General features: G+C 39.4%; 1 protein-coding gene across 4 annotated transcripts in view; it reads left to right on the top strand.

The window, feature by feature from the left end:
• The window catches only part of igf2bp2a (insulin-like growth factor 2 mRNA binding protein 2a), a 51,285-nt gene that overhangs the window by 17,642 nt on the left and 16,284 nt on the right, over window positions 1-17,359 (top strand). Inside the window, exon 1 of one of the 4 annotated variants that reach the window (XM_077536384.1) lies at window positions 6,745-6,941. The exons of the other annotated variants lie outside the window; for them this stretch is intronic. Coding sequence (XP_077392510.1) covers window positions 6,934-6,941 — 8 coding nt within the window. The 5' untranslated portion in view covers window positions 6,745-6,933. Of the gene's footprint in view, window positions 1-6,744; window positions 6,942-17,359 lie in introns of those variants that run through there. 4 annotated transcript variants of the gene reach the window in all.

Genomic DNA, 17,359 nt, shown 5'->3' with positions numbered 1-17,359 from the left:
TCTGTCTGACTTGCTCTTTCTCTTTTTAAATTGCGACTCTACTTGGGCAACAGATGTTCGCTTTGGTGATTTATGATAAAACCTCACAAATGAAATTGAAACTTAAACTTGAGCTGTGCAGTTCCTAAATGCGGAACACAATGACAATTCGTACACCATATGCTGTTTTAAAAAAAATAAAAAAAATAAACAAATAAACTCCTAAGACCCTAAAGGCCCAAACGTACACAAATTCGTAATATTTTCTATTCATATATGCTTACAATTTGTTGTGTGTGTTCAAATACAAAATTTTTTTGTCAAAGAGTATTTTTATATTCTCTCTTTCTCGCAGTTTTTCCCCACCTACTTCAGTTGGTTCTGTAATGATTCACCTGAGATAATTATCAGTTCACTGTAACTACATATCACCAGCAAACTAAAGAAGCTTCTTGTTGAAAAACAAATGATTTAGCAAACATTCAAACAGATACAGATTTTAGAACCAATTTCATAACACTTCACTGATATTCAATATGCACAAAAAAAAAACAAGACACAATTTAGTTTTTTCCTTGCTCTTTGAGTTTTTTTTGTTTTTATTCCATGTGCAAATTTGCTTTCCAGTTGATTTAAAAAACAAAACAAAAAGAATTTCCTCAAATGCACGCTTGACTCTCACACTAAATGCCTTTTCGCTCCTAGTGAATGTCATTCCTCACCCTGGATCAAAATAATAAAGTAAACTAACTTAGTTTTCTTACATCTCTTCACCATTTTCAATTGTTTTGAAAATTACGTACATTTTTTTTTTGTGAGCATTTTATGTAGACCTTTGACTTTTCAAGCTGTGACCACAAAGCATTTTCTGTGTCAAACTAAGTCCGTTGTTGCAGTCATCAAGAACAAGATTTCAAGTCAGAACTGAGTCTGCTTGTTGGGGGGAAAACAAAAACAAAACAAAACAACAAACTTTGACCTGAGAATGATGATGATGATGATGAAAGCAAGCCAGCCGGCAAATGCTTGCAGATTTGTTTGTTGTGAAGTGTAGGAGTTTTTCAAGCCCAAGCGGGGCTACAAATTAGAACAATTAGTTGTGTTGCTGTGATGCAAGTTTGTTTATTTCTGACGCAAGTGTGCAGGTGCGCGTAAATGTGCTGAAACACTTCAGCCTTACCAAGCAGCTATTTGACTGTACCATGTAGATGTAGATACACCTGCAAAAGGATTTAGGTGCACCTGGAAATTCTAGTGAGTTCCATAACAAGAGCTGTATTCTTTTTTTTTTTTTTTTTTTTTAGATGATACTATAAGAAAATAAGTGCTCTCCAATTGGATCTCATTCCATAGGTGTCGCTAATATTGTGCCTCGACGCTCAAGGACCATTGCGAGTCACACCTGTCGCTGCCCACTTGACACTGACGTACATTTTATACACACTCCCAAGCAATGTCCAGTCCGCTTCCTGCCTAAGCCCCCCGCCTCATTTTAAAGAGAAGGATTTGAAGCCATTTTAGCCAGTGGATTAAAGTCTGGCAGAGATAATGCCACTTGAGCCACTTTTGAGTCATGTGACACAACACGGTCCAGCAATTTGGGGAGGAGCATAATGATGTCCTTCATTGATTGTAGGTTTTTAATGAGGATTTTTTAAAATTGGTGTATATGTATATATATGGCAAATGCACTTCATTTATAAAGCTCTTTTCCACCTTTAAGGCCCTCAAAGCGCTTCACATTTTTGACTACCCATTCACCTACTGATGACGCAGCATCAGGAGCAATTGGGGGCTCAGAATCTTGCTCAAGGATACTTGGACGTGGGCACAATGGCCTGGGATCAAACCCACAACCTCTGGGTTGGGAGACGACCACCATACCACATTAGATATATTTGGATGTTTGTTTGTTTTTAAACGAAAAAAAAATGCATTCACCATGTTAAGTTTGTTTTTCAAGTGGCTTAAGGTGAATAAGAGGCTGAATAGCTCATGGTAAATTTCGAGGAAGTCTGAGTGCCAATTCAGTTGAACTCGAAAGTGTTGTACGCTTTTCTAATGGCAGTAGGCTTAGTGTAGTCCTTGGTTTCAAGGAAAACAGTACACTTTTGTTTTGAACTCAATTATATTGCTTGTTTTGTATGATCCCCCCCCCCCCTCCCCCTCCCACCAACACCACCACCTTATACACAGTAAGGATGCACATAATGTGAGTGTTTGACCATGTCATAAATGAATTTCTCGCACTCACTATAATGTGAACATTATGTATTGTTGAGATTTATAAGCCTCTTTCTCCAGTGTGGGGGACAAAATCCTACTTTAGCTTACCTCAAGTGAATTTCAGTAGCGGTGGTGACAAGTGGATAAAATAATAAGTAACTCATGCATGACAAATCATCAATGTTTAGCACTTACGACTGAATCATGGCAAGTTTGCCCTCACTTTTGGCTCACATGATGTCTGTCTCTCTACACAGCAAAACCAAAAAATTGTTGTATTTAAAAGTTGCATTTTATTGTATTCTATAACACTCATCCATTTTCTCTCACTTATGCCAGTGAGACTCAAATGGTGTTATGATGACCACTAGTGGTACACACGCGCCCTCTAGTGGTTTCAAAATAATCACTGCCTAGTTTTACCCTGTTCATTTGTATTTAACTTTGCGTTCAAAAGCATTTGCTTTTAAGCTTTAACAGCTGTTTGTTTTTAAACATGCATTAATGTTTATTTACATTCAACCATTATGTGCAATACAATTTAATGGAATCATAATGATTGTCATTATGGTGATACTTGGAGGGCCAAGTATTATTATTATTTTTTTTCTAAAATGTTTGAGAGCCACTGACTTATCCAGTTTACAGACACAGCAGGGGTTGGATCCTCTTTTCAGCTGACTGGGCGAAAGGCTGACTATACAACCATGTCTGATCGCCGATCAGGACGATTAGGAATAACACTTTTAATTGGTTATAGCTGCATTAACTTTTAATAACTTGGATACATTTTATTTTGCAGTTGGGCAGCACGGTGTTGTAGCGGTTGCCATGTCTGGCTCACATTTGTGACGTTCGAGGTGTAAATTGTGTGAAATTTACATGTGTGTCAGCTTTCTTCCGGTACTCTGACCTTCTCCTACATTCCAAAAACATTCATGTTTGGCTCAGTGAACACTCTATATTGTCCATAGGTCTGATTGTGAGTGTGAATGATTGTGTACACGTTAGAGGTGGGAATCTTGGGGCACCTCACGATTCGATTGCGATTACGATTCAGAGGCGACGATTCGATTATAAAACGATTATTGATTTCCCCCCAGGCAGCAGAAAAAAAACAATGTATTTTGGCGCTTTTAATGTTTCGTACATTAGTTACAAAAATAGTACAAAAGTCCTCTCAGGCCTAAATAAACTACTATTTCAGTATCAAGTTAACAGTTCAAAACAGTAAATAAAATACTCAAGTCCTCATTCTGTAACAACAGCTTTTAAGTATATTCAGTCTTCAACAGAATAAAACATAGCATTGAGCAAAAATATATTATTTTTATCCACTCAAAAGTGCACTGAGGTATAAATGAAAGACAATGTGAACTACTACTTCAATACAAATGCCTTAAAAAAAAGTGCTTTCCTGCTTTTTAAGTTGTGTAAAGATGAACATGTAAACATTAAAGTTTCTCAGAGGTACAAAAAAAAAAAAAACCTCAAGTGCTTTTCTGCTTTTTAACTTGTATAAACATGAACGTGTAAACATTAATGGGATCGTTCGGCTTTTTTAACATGAATCTCAATTTGATCCTCACCTCCCGTGTGTGCGATCAGCGCTGACTTCGGCGTTGGACGAGAGGAAAATAGTCCAGCAAGCTGGCTGGGGTCTCGGAAATAAAGCGTTTTACTTCTAAAAACTATTTGTTTTCAAAAGCGTGATACATTTCCACCACAATACTCTTTTCTGAATAAAGTCAGACGCCATTACCGCCAGCCACTACTTTTCTGTTCGTTCGTTCGTATCACTGCGCGGCGCCCTGTAGAACGCTAACCGACGCACTGCAGCCAGCTAGCTGATACTTCCGCCTGAAGTTGTTTGCCTTTTCGGAGCAGGTCTGATCTCACGAAGAGGTGGGTTGGTCAGCTCAGCCATGCTTGTTGTTGTTTTGAATCTCGAGGCGTGAGTTGTGGATGTGTACTCTCGGTCCGTCCCAAAAAGCGTCCCGAAGACCGCGCGCGCTACTGCGTTTCAGTTCCGCGTACTTTTCGCTCGTTTCGCTTCCCTTGGCATATTTATATAATCGGAATTTGGACATTTGTGAATCGTTCTCGATTGTTGCACGGCCGAATCGTGAATAATCTAAGAATCGGAAATTTTGCACACCTCTAGTACACGTGCCCAGTGCCCAAAGTCAACTGGTCCTCCGCCACGCTAATGAAGTTTTTCAGTTATGTGAAATTTGGCCAGTAAGCACATGTGAGTCCACCTCAGCAAAAAAAACCTTAATTCCAAATTATTTCAAGTGTTCCTATATTAAAAGGAAACACCTTTTAAAAATGTTTTTTAGCTCCACACGACAATATCTTCCCTTCACCTCAGATGATGAAGTGAAAAGTAATCATTGCATGTTGGCCCACTGAGAAGTTGAACAAGAGGGGGCAGTCTGCTGCAAATGCTCCTTAAATCCGCTTGTAATCCCTGTCATCGCTTGGGAGCAATCAATTATTGAGCCGTCCTTGTCGTCCGCATTCCTCAGTGGCCTCACATTCCTGCTCAGTCCCTCACCAAAAACGGAAAAAAAGCCATTCGGATTCAACAATCCCGTGAAAAAGTTGTGCGCAAATCCTGTTTGAACTAGACTAAGTGCAATTTCTAGAGAAATTGCGTGGGAATGCTGAAAGCTGAATGCTTATAGCTGAATGCTAAGATTTGAATGCATGTGGAATGCTAATGCTTATGAAGTAAATGAAGAGATAAATTATGAAATTATGACCTCCTGGTTACTGGGCAATGCACTTTACCAACTGTGCCACCGAGCTGCATCAGACACCTGGTAATGATGATAAATTTTATGTATGGAAGTGGGCGTGGAAATTTAAATGTCTGTCCCATTGAAAATTAATGGTGAAAAGTTATTAAAATTGTGCAAATGCTGTAAGTAATGTGGAATCAGATGATATATGCCCCGGAGGCGTGAATTTTTGAAGCTAGTTGAAATTTGAACAGTGTAAATTGGAAGAAATATGTGGGAGTTGTTACGCGGCACATGTGGGAATGCTTCAGCATTCCCACAATTAACAACGCCGTAACTGCTTGAGAGAATTCTGGCATTCACAGCCAAGTGATAAAAAGTGTCCATTAGGCAACGTGAAAGGTAAAATTCAATGTATTTAGTCCAGGGTGAGTCAATCGCATTCTATCAGGATGGAATTAAGCACAGCATTTTCTAGTTTCAGGTTTCCACATTGTTCCTTTTGGCCCAACACTCGTCAATCCGGTTTGTTTCCCTGCGAGTCCTCTCGTATATGACACATTGGACTCTTAACACCCCAACGCACGTGACGACAAAAGATGTCGCTACGCTCTCACGCCGAACAAACAGCACGTGTATTGATCCGTAAATGCAACGAGCTGGTACCTTTTTATTGCTGATTCACGCCCATCAGTCAATGTCAAGGTGGCCGTGAATTAAAGCGCACCGGCCTTTTCTCATCATCCATCATTTGCAAAACAATGTTATGTTCAAGCAGACTTGGAACATTCTGTTCATGTGAACAAAACCACAAGACGGTTTACTTTTTAAATACATCACACCCTGCAGGCACCTCACTATTTGATGAAGTTATTTAAATACTAGTTGGCGCCATTATAAAACTGACTGTACAAGGCAGTATTTTAAATAATCTCTTATTATTCTTGCTGAGTTTAAAAATAATATATTTAAAAGCAAAGTTCAAGAGCATTATTTAAATCAGACATGAGCTAGTAAAATTGCAGAAATGTAAGTTTTTTTTTCTCGATATACCAGTATGAGTGTAATGAAAATTGTATGTGTGAGTATGAGAATGTATTATTATCGTGTATGTCTATGACATTCATGTACATATGCTATTGGCAAATGTACGTACATGTCAAAGTGTAGTTGTATACACGAGCAGGATTACACATTTTTCTTTTATTGAAATGTATTTAACTTATTGTATCAATAATGAAATATGTCAAAAAGATATTAAGAATAAGGGGTAGGACTAGATAAGTTTTCAACGTCTTCCTACTTCCTTTGAACATGTAAACTGTCACTAATGATTGTATAAGTTTTTGTTTTTTTCATGTTCAATAAACAAACAAACAAAATTATACTGCAATTAAAAATGTTTTTGTCCAAATAATGTTGAAGCCTTCATTGAAAATGAAAGTATAGCCTACTCTGCATAAGACAGCTGTCATTTCTAAATACTAAATGCTATATTGTTGTGCTCCTTTTCAAATTAAAGCTGAAAGTCTGCACTTCAATCACATGTGCTTTATTGAATTTACTGCAAAACAATTCTGGAGTAACGTTGGACAGGCAAAATACCTCTGGACCGAACAGGATGAATCCACTTGTGCAGATATCGCTACGCACACATACACAAAGAAAGTACACTGCCAGAGTGAAGAGGAAGTTTGTGGGTTTACGTCATGTTGAGTATGCGTGTGTGCGGTATTGATCCAGGTTAACCCCGCCGGGACGTGGGCCTATGACGGGCAGGCACTTGGACAGGCTCAGCCCTCGGCCCTCCACCTCCACTATAATAGCTTAATGGTGGGCAGATTAAAGGATGAGACCTGACCAACAAGCTGCACGCATAGACATAAAGCAGCGAGCGGCCGTGACGAGCAAACGGGCGTCGCCGGCCTCTGTCCACCTGTCGAGCGTTCCCGCGAAATGAGGAGGGGGGCACTTTGTATACATGTGGGGGTAAGCGCACCGTGCGGTGGTGTTAGCGTGTGTACTTGCATGTCAGGTCGCTTGCGTGCGAGATCGGCCACCGCCTCGCTTGTCGGCTGCACTGCTGACGCTGCGCTTTGTGATGGACGCTCAAGTGAGTTTGTGGAGTGACGTTACAGGCTATGATGAGAGAGTTGCATGTCGTTGCTGTTCTGAGAAAACGTCCATCTTGTATTACTTAATTGTCCTCTACTAGGGTGGTGGGTGAGTCGGAGCCTACCCCAGCTGACTTTGGGTGAGAGGCGGGGTGCATCTCGGGCTTGTTGCCAGCCAATCAAATGGCACATTGATGCATTCCCGTTCATTCAAACAGTAATTCAAACTCACATTCACACCTATGGATGACAATTTATGTTGTGGTAATTAGTAAGTCTGCTTAGTGAATGTGAGAAAAGATGACAAAAAAGCCCCCCAAAAAAGATATTGACATTGAATTCAGGCCTTGCAGTGAGTTAAGCATGCTTATGTTAAATTTCATTCTTGTATAGTATAAAAAAGTGTTTTTTTTCCATCTTATAGTCATCAGTTTCATTTGTAAGAGTAGCTTCTATTTCAGATTCTGTTATCACATGTTTATTTTTTAGATTAAAACAAAAGAGAAACAGTTGTACAGTTAAAGGGGAAGTCAACCCAAAACAAATTTTTTTACAATAATATGTTCTATGCAGGACCACTAGTCTAAAAAAACAGTATTCTGGTTAATATTGCGTTAGTGGAATATGAGTTAAGCAGCAAAAGCAGCAGTTTTTTTGTCAATATCAGAAGGCGGCCATTTTGCCACTTCTGGTCAAGTGAAAATGACATCATAGTTACTCAGGTCCCAGATAACCAATCACAGCTCAGCTTCAGAAAAAGGCGAGCTGTGATTGGTCGTTGCCCGAGCCCGGAGCAACTGTGATGTCATTTTCAGTCAACAGCAAGTGGCAAAATGGCCGCCCCCTGAGATGGATAAATACGGCTGGATTTTGCTGCATAACTCATCTTCCACAAATGTAACATTAATCACATCATATTTAGACTATAGTGAGGTCACATGCAATATGTAGTCATTTTTTTTTCTGTGTGTTGTGATGATACAAGTCTAATTCACCAACTTTGATCATTTGACCAGCTGTACAGCATGGTCGAATGTGTCATAATTGTCATAAAAAAGCATACTAAAATGATCAATCAATCCTTGCTCACTGAATTGGGATTTACTGAAATCTTAACTGGACTATCAGATTACTTTTTTTTTCTTTTTTTTTTTTTTACACAATTTTCACATACAGGATAAAGACAGCCATTCGCACTCGGCACTGAGTGGGCGAGTAATCCGTTACAGTACGATATTAGATAAGATAAACTTTATGAGTCCCACAAAGGTGACATTAGCTTGCAGTGACTTCGTATATAATGTAAATAAGAAACATGCGACTTCTTCTGTAAAGAATTAGGGAAGGTTTTGTATTACGAATAGTGCAAAGCAATCTGCGATGTATTTGTGATTGTGACACACTTTTCTTCAGCGATGGATTCCACCATGTCGAAATGATGGTGAATAATAGCGTTGTTGTTGATGCATGTGTCACGTTTGGTGAGTCTGTTGCCTTCAGTATTTGCCATTATGTTGCTGCAGGGGTTTATGTGCATAAGCACAGAGCTTTTTTTTTTTTTCCCCCCCACCCGTTTTCCCACTTAACTGTCACGTGAACAGGTTGAACTGCTTTGTTATTAACGCCGTTTTAAATGGAGCACACGCGGGGTGCCGCATTTTGTCTCAATCGTACCGCCAGCGAACGCTTACTGTCACTCATTTTGCCTGAAAAGAAATGCAAATTATTATGTTTTGTATTGCCCTGCGAGACCACAGGCATTCTTAATTGATCAAACACACATGCTGAGACAAAAAGTGAAGCGCTTCTTTTAAACGTGTTGTTGTTATTGTTGTTGCCAGGTTCATTCTCTCCGCGCTTGCATGTGACTGCCGCCTGCTTGGGCACCATAATTTTGGTTTCACAAAGTGGCGTAACGCACTTTCACATGCAGCAGGTCATTCTCGCTTACAGTACACAACACTACAAGCGCCCCGGAGTTATAAGGATGGCCAAGTTGTTTTGTGACAAAGTAGAGCAAACCAAAGAGGCAGTCATGCTGTGGTCGTGACACAAGCTTGTCGCTTTAGTGACTGCAGGAAGAGGGGGAGGAGACAGATATTATATCAAACCTGTAAACAAATCCAATTGTGGTTAAAAGAAGCCATGCATGTGTGGAATATATATATTTTTTAAGGAGCATGGTGGACAAGTGGTAAGCATGTCTGCTTCACAGTTCTAAGGTCTATGGTTTGAATCTCGCTTCCAGCCTTCCTATGTGGAGTTTCTATCCAGAACCTGAACAACAGCCTAAATTATTAACACCTCTAGTGTTTAGATGAAATATGAGTGAAAAATTGAAAGCTACTGTATAGTTGTGTCAAGTATGTCCCTAATACACATTCACATGTATTTGGGGCATGGTGAAGAAGGAACATTCGACAGAGGCTGAATTACGGTGGCGTCGCGCCTGTGGTGGAATGTGCTGTTTTTATTTAAATATCAAGTGGAGATTTAGACTGTTTTCTTTAATGAAATTCAGACAAGTTGTTTGTGTTCGCTGAGGTTTGCTCTGGGACCTTATTTGTAGTGATGACATCAGAGAAGGGACAGTCGTATCTGTGGCATTGTGAAAAGTAACTCATTCTTTGTTATTTGGGTTTTTGCAATCAAAACACTGATGATAACAGTGTCAACTTGACATGAGTAATTGCAGTGAAGCGCGTTTCATTTGTTGACATTTTTTGTGGGTGAGCTTGTACGGCGAGGAGCGTGATCGGGGGGGGCAACGTGCCATGCTCAGACTGACTTTTCATTCTTTTCTGTCTGAATTGACAGAATGTTTTTTATGGTGTGTGTGTGTGTGTGTGTGTTTGTGAATGGACTGACTGCTTTAACAGTTTGTGTGTATGTGATTAGAAAGACGGTGTCGTGTGCATGTCGTGTCCAAAAACTCTGGTTTTGCCGACAATCGGTCGAAGTGAGTGAGGCGACTCTGTTTTTTTATAACTGCTGCAGCAGCAGACAGCGATGCGCATTTCCTTTTGTTTTGGGGCAAAATTGCATGGTGAGGGATTGAAGATACCCTTCATTAAAAAATTTAAAGCCCACTTTGCTTGCTTCGAAGAGAAATATCGGCGTCCTGAAAATACCTGACTAAGAAATCACAGGGAAGATCTGACAACTTTGCCGTTACTGTGGATGCACTTGCTCATCTCGACCAGTGAATGAAAAACAATGACATTCACCACACACGTCCACAGAGCGCCAAATCTGTCTGCCTGCGCCTCAATCCTCACCTCCTACCACAAGATAGACCAGTTTTTGCGAGTCTACAATCGAGTATACTTTTTTGTCACCAAATTCACAAACGCTAAACTAACCTTGCCCCGGCAAAATGTCCCATGTTGTGAGTACTGTATTTGAATCGCCAAACAAATGTAGTCCATTAAATGAGATAACTTGGTTCCACCTCCACTCCTGCAAGACATTAGTGACATGTTTACAAAAAAAAAAATGTGATGACTTTGAAACCCTCTTCACTTATGCCCTTGAGACAACCGCGCGTGTACTGTTATGTGTGCCTCTATTTGAGTTGCGTGCATCCACCGGCTTTTGCGCTACTTCTTCCTCTCTTGAGCTGTCACAGCCGAGAGAAGGCGGCGGCTGCTCAGCTCGCTGCTACACCCCGATGAGCTCTCGCCCGCAGAGGGTTGATAAGGGAAACACAGGCGCTCGGGTGCTTCCTGCTGAGATGAGATGCTTAGCAGCGCCATGGAGCGACCGCTTCCTCACTGCTGCAGTCTTACGTGTGGAGAGAAGGTGCATGGCTTTTTATGTGCGCTGAGGCTGCAGGTGTGGAGGAATTCAAGGATGGATCTATAAAGGGAGCTGCGATACACTAACGTCATTTTATTTTCATTGTGCGGGTTTGTTTACATCAGGAATTTGTGGGAAATGACAGAAAGGAGTTTACCTTGTTCTGACAAGAAAGGAGTTTACCTTGTTCTGACTAGTGTTAATTTTATCAGGCATTTTTAAAATTAGTCTCAGTTTTAGTCCAGTTTCAATCACGCTTGTCAATTTTTATCATACTTAGTCAACCTCATCCCATTTTTATTTTGTCAAATTTTAGTTGACTATAAATCTAGCCTTTTAGTTTTTATTTTACCCCTTTATATATATATATATATATATATATATATATATATATATATATATATATATATATATATATATATATATAATATTTTTTTATTTTTTTGTCAGCAGATAATGTTGAACATTTCGGATCTAAAACAATTTCACGTAAAATGTACTTCACACAAAGTTACAGTATATCAACAAGTTTCTACTATGACTCCATGCTATGCTAGCAAGTTAGCTAGCATTAGTTAGTGGTTGGATTTACATTATTGTTGGAAAGTTATAGCCCAGCCATTGGATAATTTGACGTTATAATTAAAAAAATTTTTGTTTGTTTGTTTGTTTGTTTTTTGTTACTGTGACTCTACCTCCTATCTGTTCCATGTGTTTGTGCATGTTACACTCGTTAGCTGTGGATTTGAAAGCAGGTGTGTCGGTGCGACAGTTTAGCAGAGACCGGATTTTACAAAATCACATCATTTTCGTCTTGTTTTTGTTCATGAACTAAAATGTCCCATCGATTTTAGTCCAGTTTTTATTAAGTGAAGTACATTTTCGTCTCGTCTTCATTAGTCAACGACAATGCAGACTAATTTCGACCCAGTTATTGTTTTATTAATGAAGGTTTTAGTCTAGTCTAGTCTAGTTTTAGTCCGGTGAAAAATGTGTGTTAATGAAAATATTTTTGTTAATAACACTAGTTCTGACTTAAGAAGACTCCCTGATTTACCCACGTGAGTTGAATTTAAATGTCATCCTTTTTTTGAAATATCACACCTGTTTAAAAGCTGGGGTATTGCTGATTTGTTTATTCATACGTGCAGTCTATAAATATTTTAGGAACAACTTTCCCATTGTAAGAGTTAGTGATGGGCATAGTAGTTGATTGATATTTAACGTTGTGGTTGTTTGTGTGGAATTTACCCTTGATTAACCGACCCTGGAAGCCGGTGAGGTTAAATGGAGCGCACTAGTACGCTGTTGATTCAACTAGTTTACGGTCTAAAGAATAACTTCATGACGTTAGCTCAGCTGTTTTTTTTTTTTGTTTGTTTGTTTTTTTTAAACAGCCTTTAAAATGTTTAAAATACACTCTCCCTTAAAGTCTGATGACCTCAGCAAAAAAATCTTAACAATTTCTAACCCTTCACCAGGATACACAGCCTTGCAACAATTGATAAGCATTCAGGCATGCTAAGGGCCCCAAAAGGCCTTTCATTAGTCAGAAGAATCATAAACGGCATTGCCAAGGGAACAAAAATAAAATATTTAGATTTTTAATTAAGTTATTAATTGATTAATTATTCTTCCTCAGTTGATGTAGCAATTTTTTTTAAACAAGCATGCTTAACACCCCAGCCTATCACCACATAAGATATTATTTAGAAAGCGTAGTATTTTCCTGTCTTATAGTGGCTATAGAAATTTAAAAAAAATAATAAAAAAAATCTTGTGTTTATTTTTAATTTCCTCAATTGCACTCTGTGGAATCTGAAGGGTTTTTTTTACGTTAAAAAAAAAGCATCTTATAATGGCGAACTTTCAGTTGAACAGTTCAATTTGCCTGCTAGAAGGAAGAAAAAAAATAATGAAAAAGCAGATTTTCTTTGCATGAAGAACAATTAGGAGTGAGTTGAAGGCTGCGTTGAGGTGTTTTGCGAGACAGACATGCTGCCGACAGGCCCAGTGGACTGAAAGGCTATTTGGGATGTCTCTTTATTCAGCCAAAGTGAGCCTCCCGCTGGGCCTGCGAGCCGTCACCGACAGGACGAGCTTCCGCACACACAACGAGGAGGTAAACAACGCTTTCAGCGGGCCTCATTACACACACGCGCAATTATTTGACCGATGTTTTTAGCCTTTGCTGTGGAAAAGGGACCATTTTGTCCTCAATCCAACAAATGCTGCACTCAAATGTTACTGTTTTGATTTACGAATCAATTCATTTTGCGTTAGAGGAATTCAAACAACATGCATTGGGCCACAAAATTAGGCACACAGCAATACAAAATTCAGTTTCGGCTGACGCGGTCGGAGAATTGTTAATTGTTACGTTTGGAGTTGGTAGCACTGCAGTGTCGAATATTTTGACTGTCGTGCACATCAAACAAGGTGCCATACATACCATATTATTAAGATGTTTCCAAATGTAATTAGTAACCCATTCAATGACTAAAATGACATTTTTCTGGCGATGTGAACTGTTTATCAGTATAATTTCAGCAACATGTAATGTAATGTAATTGTATACTTGAAAAGATGTAATAATTTCAATGTGACATTTGCATCGCTTTCTCTCTCGCATCCTCTCAGCTGGCGGCATTATGAGCTAGGAAAAAAAAGTGCCAGCCAAATGAATCAAACGCATAACAAGATGAAATCCTTTTGTATTCCAAACAGTAAGCAAGTAACTTCATAATTTTACCTACACAGTTTAAGCACCTTCCACAAAGTGCTTTACAGGTCAGGTGCGCAATACAAGTAGTCAGCATGAAATGCTTATAAAAACCCAAAACAAAACATGGCATTTTATGGCTTTTTTTTTATTTTTATTTTTTTACTTGGTCTGAGGAAATATTCTAATATTTTGAGATCGGATATTTGAGTTTTCTTCAGCTGTAAGCCATAATCAGCAATATTAAAATAATAAAAAGCTTGAAATATTTCAGTTTTGTAATGAATCCAGAATGTATGGCATTTTTTGCTTATGTAATTGCATTACAGAAAATAATGGACTTTATCACCATATTAAAATTTTCTGAGACAGTCCTGTATAAACAAACAAGGACAGCAGTTATAACACACTAAAATTCTGCCAGCTCATCAAATAGAAGTTATCTCATTTAATTGCTTAATTGGTTGCTAAACTGACAATCACAAAATTTCATCAACCATTGTAAATGCGCATAAATTATTTTGTGTGTGATACAATATAGTATATAAGCCTTAATGTGTCAGATTAAATGTACTGTAAATTAGAATAAAAGCTGTAACACTTTTAGTTATGAGACAGATATTATTATATTTATATTTATTATTATTATTATTATTATTATTATTATTAAAAATGCAAATAATAACTCAATCAATATAATTTATATTGCAAAATAATCTAAACATGACCCTTCCCCCCCCCCCCCTCATTCATGTTACTCAAGAATGTGCAAATCCTGCTTTTATTCAACTCACAATTTCTTTTTTCACCTTAGTCCTTGTTAAAATCTACTTCTATTCAATTTATAGAATATGAAGCGACTCAATTTTATTAGCTGGTAGTACATTAATTATTGCTGGCCATACAGTAATAATCAGTCATACAGTATACGAGCTACTGGAAGTGGTCATGTGATTTGTCTCTGTGGATTTATCTGGAGATTTTTCTGTCAATGATGTCGATCGTCTTCAGAAGATTTGACTGGCGAGAGCCGCCTCTTTCCTGCTTGCCCCTTCTCACTGGTCCAAATCCGCCCTGCGCGCTTGTGCGCAGACACCAGCGATTTAGCTGGTGCAGGTGGGAGCGGTAAATATTAGCTTTTCAAATGAGCGTGGCCACCCTTGGCTATTTAAAGGCCAAATACCCCCCGCCCCCATCCTACCTTTCCCCCTCCTTCTTGTTTGGCAGGAGGCTGCAAAAGCAGCGGCAGGCGTCTTGATGGCATTCAATGAACGTTTTAAGTGACCATTCAGTGTGAATCCTACTTTGGTTTGGCGCATGGGAAAGGAAGGCGCTGAGGAAGGGCTCTGGGTTCACCTTGTGTGTGTGTGCATGTAAACCAAACAGTCCATAGTTGTCATGGGTCTCACCCATCTCTACAGACAGACAGACATACGGGCGGGGGATGTTCTGCTAAGTGTGTAGCCACAGGCATGCTTAAAATGAAACGAGGCAAGTGTCACTTTTTCCAAAAAGATCCACGAAGCTGCATATTTGGGAGTGACGGGGCAAGCAAGTGGCATGTGGTGAGGCACATGCAAGAGGACATATGCGGCCACACTAGTCTCGTTTTTGCGTTAATATAATTAACACGGATACTTGACGGATACTTAAAAAGTTCATATTTTGTCCAGAATGAATTTGCTCACGTCATTATTTTTCTTGATTAATTAGTAAAAACTGTTTTCCCACCTTGTTGTCGAGTGAAGATGACATCGCTTGTGCTGAGGAAGTCAACGACCAATCATGGCTCACCTGTTTTCTGGTTTGATCAGCAAACTGAGCCCTGATTAGTCGTTAACGACTTCCTGCACAGGCAGGGTTGGGGAATCCAGCCAGGTCCAGAGAGAACAAACCCTGAAACAGTTTGATTTTAGCCACAGGTGCTTCTACTCAACAGGTGTTTCTATGAGCTCATTTGCCTGCCAGTTAAGTAGAAGCACCTGTGGCTAAAGTCAATCTGTGGCAGGGCTTTTACTTTCTGGACTTGGATTCCCCAACCTTGGGCACAGGTGATGTCATCTTCAGTCGACAGCAAGTGGAAAAATTTACTTTTTAAAGGTATTAATTGTTGCCCTGCGATTGGCTGGCAACCAGTCCAGGGTGTCCCCCGCCCTACTGCCCAGAGCCAGCTGAGATAGGCGCCAGCACCCCCCGCGACCCTTGTGAGAAATAAGCGGTCAAGAAAATGGATGGATGGATGGTATTAATTGTACATGGAAAAAAAATAATGAAGTTACCAAATTAATTCTGAACAAAATATTAACTTTTTGCTGCTTAAAATAACTCTGAATCAAGTATCTCTTTAAGTTAATAAAATTAATAATATTAAGAAGCAAAATCCAGCTGTTTTTATCCATTTTAGGGGGCGGCCATTTTGACACTTGCTCTCAACTGTGTCTGAATGTCCACCCTTATCCCCTAACCCCTCATTCACTACATAGCCCCACACTATATAGTAACCTAATATGTAGTGCCCTCATTCTGTTTGACGATTTGGACAGCCAGCTCACATACTTTCTCCTCATCGTATATTACTTGACCACCATAACTGTTACGATGCAACGACGCATAAATCTCCGACTATTTATTGTGAATGAAAAAGTTTTAAAGCTGTACGTTGTACCTTTGTTGTAAATATTTTCAAAGTTCACTACTTTGTTTTCAGAGTGCATTGTGGGTAATTTTGAGTGCCCTACATTTTCGTTCCCTGGACATTCAGACACCACTACAAAATGGCGTGACCCCTCAGTAGGGGCACTATATAGGGACTAGGGTGCACATTCGGACACAGCATAAGTGATGTCACCGTTGCTTAGGGTTCAGCTAACGACGAATCACGGCTCACCTGGTTCATTTTAGTCATTTTAGAGGTCTGTTTGGTCATGTAACATTCGCAAGCTGAGCGGTGATTGGTCGACTTGTTACCTGAGCCCTGATGCTGCTGCATTCGAAGGTGGTCGGAAGTTGGACATATCCGAGTTGGTTACCCGAGCATAGCTTGTTGCGTTTGAGGTGTGGTTGTGGACCCAAACGCAGGGAAGCAGGACGAGGAGGCAGGAGTGAAGTAACAAAAAGGAATTTTAATTCAACAAAACAAAACACAAACTCCAAAAGACAAACATAGCAAAAAACTGGCAGCATGACGTGAGGAAAACAACAATGAATCGACACAGACAGAGGGGAGACAAGAGACTAATGCTGCATTAGAGGATGGTCAGAAGTCGAATATATGAGTTGGTTTTTCCCAGTTCCGACCTGAAAGCGTTTGAAGCGAAAGTAAACAATCAAAATGGCGGATAGTGATAAATTCTTTTTTTTTATTTTTGGTCCTTAAAACTCATTTTCATCTCCAGCAAACTTACCTTCTCGCAATGTTTCTTAATTTCTTGTTTTTAGCGTATTTCCTAAGCATTCCACACAGTTCAGCAGTTCATTGTATAATTTCATGCAGGGACATAGCGGCATATTGTCACGTACGTTGTGTTACGTGGTGTTATGTCAAATATTTATGAATAAAGAAAGCTATCTAGTTTTATACTCGAGTAAATTGTGTTTTACCATTCACGGTATGTGTTTCCGAAGGAGTCGCCATTGTAGAGCGACTTCACTTGTAGTCTGTCAGTGAAGTCTGGGTCCTTTTTATTTTTCGACTTCGCAAAGTGGGATTTCCGAGTTCAAGGGGGCGTTCCTGTACACACTTCCTGGTTTGAACTGGTAAAAGTCCGACTTCC

The sequence above is a fragment of the Festucalex cinctus genome, chromosome 11, assembly GCF_051991245.1.
Source record: "Festucalex cinctus isolate MCC-2025b chromosome 11, RoL_Fcin_1.0, whole genome shotgun sequence".
In the NCBI taxonomy this organism is placed as follows: domain Eukaryota; kingdom Metazoa; phylum Chordata; class Actinopteri; order Syngnathiformes; family Syngnathidae; genus Festucalex; species Festucalex cinctus.
The sequence above is the reverse complement of the archived record's forward strand: the minus strand, read 5'-3'. Positions and strand labels throughout refer to the sequence as shown.